Source organism: Balaenoptera physalus (genome assembly GCF_965194825.1).
Source record: "Balaenoptera physalus genome assembly, chromosome: 21".
In the NCBI taxonomy this organism is placed as follows: domain Eukaryota; kingdom Metazoa; phylum Chordata; class Mammalia; order Artiodactyla; family Balaenopteridae; genus Balaenoptera; species Balaenoptera physalus.
This window is the reverse complement of record NC_138902.1, coordinates 16,035,403-16,042,333: the sequence shown is the minus strand read 5'-3', so window position 1 is coordinate 16,042,333 and position 6,931 is coordinate 16,035,403. Positions and strand designations below refer to the sequence as shown.

The 6,931-nt window shown below is 37.7% G+C and overlaps 1 protein-coding gene across 1 annotated transcript in view; it reads left to right on the top strand.

Annotated features, from left to right (window-relative positions):
* KCNU1 (potassium calcium-activated channel subfamily U member 1) overlaps positions 1 to 6,931 on the top strand; it is a 189,781-nt gene that overhangs the window by 35,849 nt on the left and 147,001 nt on the right. Inside the window, exon 4 of the mRNA XM_082444418.1 lies at positions 2,999 to 3,115. Coding sequence (XP_082300544.1) covers positions 2,999 to 3,115 — 117 coding nt within the window. The remainder of the gene's footprint in view (positions 1 to 2,998; positions 3,116 to 6,931) is intronic.

Genomic DNA, 6,931 nt, shown 5'->3' with positions numbered 1-6,931 from the left:
CAGGTTTGGCATGCGTTTGTGTTTAGAAGACCATGGAGGCTTCACTCAGTTTTCCCGGGTTAACAGCCAGCTCTGATGCTGTGGCTTAGAAACGGGTCCATCCTGCTCAGGGGTGGAAAACAGGACCCCAGGTCGCCATGCCAAAGGGTGCAGCTGCAGGGCCAGGCCTCCTCTCCCACCACTGGGAGAAGCAGTGCCTTGTGTGGATGACGGTGCATGTGAGCTCTGGAAACAGACGTCATTGTTTTGAAAAAAACATCCGCTAACATGAGGTCTATGCCTCTATTTCAAATGTTAAAATGCCAGTTGTGTTGGGTACCACGAGGAAGGCAGAAAAGAGCATCAGTGTCAACCTCGCCTTCATGGATCATTCACGCAGGATGCTCATATACTCACAAGTATACATTGCCTTTTATACACGTTAATACAACACATGGAGTTGTGCACGCATGCAGAAACCCATGCATACGTGCACACGCCATCCAGCCACAAACTCAGGGACACTTCTTTACACCCAAACAAGCTTTGCAAGGGTGGGCACTATTGAATAACAACTGGAAAATGATGATGGTAAGAATAATGGTATCCTATCCAGGTAAGACTCTGCTTAAGAGAATAAAAACGCTCAAATGTTACATAATGGCTGTTCTGGTACCAATGGTTGAAAGCAAAGATCTGTTCACAGTTTTTCTTTCCCCAATTTTATTTTTCTGATTTCCATAACAGAACACGTCAACTGTGTTTTGTAATTAATACTGAAAAGTTGCTTGAAACATTGCCTCTTGATGCTAAACATTGACATAAAATAAAAGAATTTATAACTTGGTAACTTTTTAAGGTCATTGCCAATGTCATCATATGAAATTCAGGTGTCTGCATTCTAGAAGTGCCCAACATGGAATTTTATAGATTTTGTCGCTAAATGAGTTTATGCTGTTACTAATTATTTCTAGATTATAGACAGTAAGCAGTGGCATAGCAATGGGGGAATGAATCCTGGGGTTCTGATTTCTTAACAACACTGACGGTGCGTGAACGGGCACTGGATATGGTGAACATGCCTTCTGCCTTTTTTTTCAGTGCACAACTGAATTGGTGGACTTGTTTAATCTCCTTAGGCTTCTGCTCCAGGAAATGTACCTTCTTCCCCATTATATTCATTTTTGTGTGGTTACAAAAGTGTGAGAACGCATTTGTCCATAAACATTTGCTGTATTTTTCATTTCATTCTTTTGATAAAATTTATGTCTGCCCTCCAGTCCAGAGGTACCTTTTCATTTCGAATAGGAAGCAGATGTTACAAAATGTTAATAAGCAGGGTCTGAGCAACCAGAAGACTATACTGTTCTGCTTCTAAATCTTGAGGAGAGAGTTTCCTAACAGTTGAGTGACTTCTTAATAATTCACCGTGTCTAATTAAATTGAGAGTGTTGTATTTTTCTCTAAGCCTTTGGGAAAGTTGGCCTAATGCAAAATTGTCACAAATCTAAGTACTGTGGAAAGTTCTTTTAAAAATTATTCGGAGAGTCATAATTTTCTCCTTAAATGTGCATTTTAAAAGATTTACTACATTCATAAGTATGATTTTATTATATCTTAGGGCCAGTTTGTTTTGCCACAAAAGGCACCTCAATTTTATAATGGAATTCAAATGAGTGTTCCATATTCATGCCATTGAATAGTTTTTTAAAAAAATCAATGCCCAGACCACTTCCCAGGCATGCACAGGATGAGTCATACGTATTAGTGGCAATCATTGATCACGATATAAACTCTATCAAATAGCCATTTAATGAGACTTCTCTTCTTACCATTCAGAAAATACGAATAGAAAAATTTAATCCTTTCAAAAGCCTGGCTCCACATAAAGTGAGCTTTTCTAAAAGTCAGAGGTCTTAGTCTGCATGGTGTGGTCAATCCCGGTTCACTGGTGTCTTTCTCAGGGGTAGTTCAAGACGGTCCACAGACACAGAGGCTAGTTCAGACTCCAGACTGTCCTCATTGCCTGCCCACCGGCAGGTCATTTAATTCCTCTGTACCTCGGTTTCCTTATCAATAGAAAATGGATTTAATCAGACTTGCTTTGGCTACCTCATAGGATTATTATAAATTTCAAAGACAGTGGTCCCTTTGTATCCCTTTGTGGTTGCAGGACACACCCCCAAAATCTGAGGATGCTCAAGTCCCTTATATAAAATAGCATAGTACTTGCATATAACTTGTGCACATACTCCGGTACACTTCAAATCATTTCTAGATTAGTTATAATACCTAATACAATGTAAATGCTGTGCAAATAGTTGTAAATATAATGCAAATGCTATGTAAATAGTTGTCAGCACCCCATAAATTCAAGCTTTGTTTTCTGGAACTTTCTGAAATTTCTTTTTTTAAATATTTTCTATCCGACGTTGGTTGAATATGCAGTTGCAGAACCCGCGGATATAGAGTGGGGATTGTATAATAAGTAAAGATAGTTTGTAAACTTGAGGAAGGATCATAATTTCAACAGGATGTGATACCAAATAAGGAATTAAAATCAACATAAAATGGCGAAAAGTTTCCTTCTTCTTTCTCACTCAAAAAAGCAAATACTTAAGTAATCACCTAGAAATCCATTTGTAATTTTTTTCTTTGTCTGTGTATCTTGATAGAAAAGGATAAGACACTTATTCCCAGAACAGAGAGAAGCTCGCTGCTCCCGACCCTGATCGTAACAATAGGGTCAGTGTGAAGGGTCTGGGGCTGAGAGTATGTGAGATGGGCATGGTGAAGACTGCAGAATTCAGAATGAAGATACTGCCAAAGAGCAGTAAAATGCAAACCCAGTAAAATTCATCGTGTGAAATAGGGAATAAGTGAGTTCAGGGTTCCCGGGGTTGGACAAGGTGTAGTGCGTTCTGGCTGACGCTCCAGCAGGAGACACCATCAACACGCATAAAACAGATGACCTCCTCTGAGACCCAGCTCACTCTCGATTTCTTTCTCTTGCTTCTAGGAAGTAATGTCACGTAGCATGGACCGTAAACGTTCAAGACGTCTCACTTTCCAGGGAGTCTTTCGTGATCGTGTAGAAATGTTGCTCTCGGCACAGACCTTTGTGGGACAGGTGTTGGTGAGTACATTTCCAGTGCTCACGTGCTAAGGAACTTTAGCCACGAGTGTGATGTATGGTCAGTGTGAAAGCATCTGCTGGCCTTATCTAAAATATCACTACCTCCCAATGGCTGTCCCCTTTTGTCTGTGCTCGCTACTGATGATTCTGCTTGCTTTTTCTTTGGAGTGAATATAATTACTCGGCATTACATTTCCTATTTGTTGTCAGCCTATCCACTAGAAGAAGGACTTTATTAGGGCAAAGGTTGTGTGCATTTCATTCTCCTTGTATGTAGATGGATGTCTGGCATGCAGCTGTTGCTCAAAAAATGTTGGTTTTTAGTGGATTCTCTGCCCTGTGAGGTACAACTATTTTCCCCTCCTTTGATTCCAACAGCTTCCTTTCTTCATTTTACAAACTGGTCTTTTTTTGCCCCTCTATGATATTTATCATTTACTTCCTGTTTTAATCTAGGTAAACATTGACATACTAAAACTCAGTCCAGGCATCATCTCCTTAGGCAAATTTTACCTTATCTCCATATTAAGCTAAGAGTCCCCCTCTCTAAGTTTCTATCATTTCCATTGAATGCTGTTAAATTAAAATTATCTGTGCATAAGCCTGTCTACCCTAGTGCACTGTGGACTCCTTGAGAGAAAAGACCGTCAGGGAAATGCTTACACCCCATTGTCTGGAAATAGCAGATGCCCTGTAAATGAATATTGCCCCATCGTCATTTCAGTAGTATCGTTTGATCTGAAACATTCAAAAACAATCTGTAATTTGAGGGTATGCTGCCATCCCATGGTGGCATGGTGGAAGGATACGTATGTGAACTAAAGATTATCCTCTGCTTTTTGTAATTAGTACAAACATTGTTCTTTTCTAGTTAATGTTGTTTAATTCCGATCTAATTCTTAAAACTTATCTTAAAGTACATAAGTAAAACTGCTTTGATAAACTCTGCAGGGAATACTGAATCATCTGGAAATGTGTCTCTCCTTTTTTTTCCTTCTGAAGTTTTGGTCTCTTTTTTGAAATCCTTGTCCCTATGACCTGTTAGAGAAGGATTTTGTGATTCTCTACGATTTTTATCAAGGATTTGTTAGTTAGGATCTCTTCAAGTGTTCAAATCATGTTGGATTATATGTGGATAATGTTGGAAATAAGGTAGTAAAGGACCCTGGGGTGAGGCAGAAGAGAACTTCCACCATCTACAATGTAAGGACTGCATATAGGGATTGGGTGGGGAAGGAATGATCATTGACTACATATCAATAAAAATTATTTCTTTAATGATGGAACAATTGTTCTTTCAATCTGTTACAGCTTGTGATTAAATGGTTGGAACAACAGGAAGCATGGAGTAAAGGTTAAATTAGAATAAATAGTCTAGCACTGAAACACAGACTTGAGACTCTCAGTGAGGGTTCCAAGCAAGTGTTTTATGAAAGGATGAGAAAGAAAAAAAAGTGGCTTATAGATTTCCTTCCTTCCACCCATCCGTCCTTTGTAATTTCCTTCCTTCTTTCTTTCAACAGATATTTACTGCTTGCCAACTACATGCAAAGCATATACTCTAGACATGATGAAATATGCAGGCAAAAATCTTGCACTTATGGGACTTAAATTCTAGTGGGGGTAGAGATGATGAATGTGTACATAAATAGATAAGATAAATTCACATGGTGATCAGTGCTGTGAGGGAATGATGAGTGACGTGTTTGTGAGTTTCGGTGGTTTTGGTGTTAGATCACATTAGATACAGTGATCTGAGAGGAAATCTCTGAAAAGGTAAGATTTGAGCTGAGACTTGAAGAATCAGAAAGATAAAGTGATTGAACGGTGGAAGGAACAGGTTTCCCAATAAAGAGAAGAGACTTGTGGATGTAAAGGGCTCAGATTACTGCAAGTACCAAATGAGGTTCCTCTGCTAGAGGCCAGGAGGGCAGAGGGCTCTGAGGTCTGAGTGGAGACAAGAGAACCATGCAGTGCTTTGCACTTTGTAGCAAGGAGCTAGGCTATTCAAATGGAATAATTGTATTCTAGTGCAAAGGGGAGTCACCGAGGGGTTTTTAAGCATGGGTTGACATGGTCTAATTATGTTTTAGAAATTCAAGAGGCACTAAAGTTTGAAAATAAAGGAGTTATCAAAGGCATACTAGGCAAATGACAATAGTGTGAATTCAAGGCAAAAAAACAATAAACGAAGCCAAGTAGCCTGTATTAGTTTCCTAGGATTGTTGTAACAAAGTACCACAAACTGAGTGGCTTAAACAACAGAAATATATTGTCTCACAGTTTTGGAGGCTAGAAGTCTAAGATCAAAGGTTGGTTCCTTCTGAGGGCTGGGAGAGAGTCAGCTGCATGCCTGTCTCCTAGATTCTGGTGGTTTGTTGGTAATCTTTGGCATTCCTGGGCTTGTAAATGCACCCAGGTCTCTGGCTTCATTTTCACATGGTATTCACATCGTGTTTCTTCTGTTCATGCCTGTGTCCAAATGTCCCCTTTTTATAAGGACACCAGTCATATTAGATTAGAGTTCATCCTTATGACCTTATTTTAGCTTGAATACATCTGCAAAGACCCTATTTCCAAACTAGGTCACTTTCTGAGGTACTAAGGGTTAGGACTTCAACATACCTTTTTGGGGACACAATTCAACACATAATTTTGTAATGAAAATTTGTAACTAACTTCAACCAAGATATAACATCATGAGTATCATTATACCAAAAATATAACTTCAAGATAATTAATAAATAAAAAATTACAAGAAATAAAAAAGCAATAGAAAAGGAGAAGAAGAAGGAGAAGGATAAAGAAGACCAAAGTAAATTAATTAATAACAAAGAGCTGACTGAAATGATCAAACTCCATATGGTAAAAACATAAATTAAACCTACAAATGTCTACAAACTATTTGTAAAAATTCAGTATATATTAATAGGCCCCCAAAAAACAATCCCAATTAAAAAACTTACCAAGTAGAGGCAGAGGACATAAACTGAATACAGTACAATAAATGGACAGGAAAATAATAAACTCAGAAAAAAAGAACCAAAAACAAATAATTTACAGCTAAAAAATTGTAAATATCTCTTTCTAAGATGACTCTTAACTCAGAGAAATCAAACTTAAAATTGCAGAATATTTAGAGAGTAAAGATGATGAAAACATCACATATCCCTTGCACCTACATTATAAGTTGGGAATTGGTCTAAGTTAAATGCATAACATTAACAACTTATCTTGATAAATAAAAAATAGTTAAAGTAAATGAATTATCAATGTCAAAAAGTCAGAGAAAGAAAACACATTAAATCTAAGGAGAATAAATAAGAAAGCTAGAAATTAGCAAACTATAAAAGAGCTGATTATTTGAAACAAACAATAAAATAGAGAAATCAGTAGGTAGGCTAAACAATTCAAGAGGGGAAAAGCAAAATATATGGAATAAGACATTAAAATGAGAAAATAAATACAGATAAAAAGGAAATTGAAAGATATACACACGATTAAGTATGAAAACCAAATGATTCCTTAGGACAACATAAATAAGCAAAACTGACCATGAAAAAAAGAAAGAAACTTAAACAGACCAAATAACTGGAAGATACAAAGATACTGTCAAAGACTTTATCAACATCACCACCACTACCCTTCTCCCCCTCTGCCTATGGGAGACCCAGACAATTTCAAGGTCCAGTCTGCTAGATCTTCAAATAGTGAATCTCTCTAATGTTAATTAAGTAGTCCCAGGGCATAGAAAATACAAGAAAGAAAGTATCTGATTTTCTTTTTCAGTGAAGGTGCAGTATCTGTATCAAAACC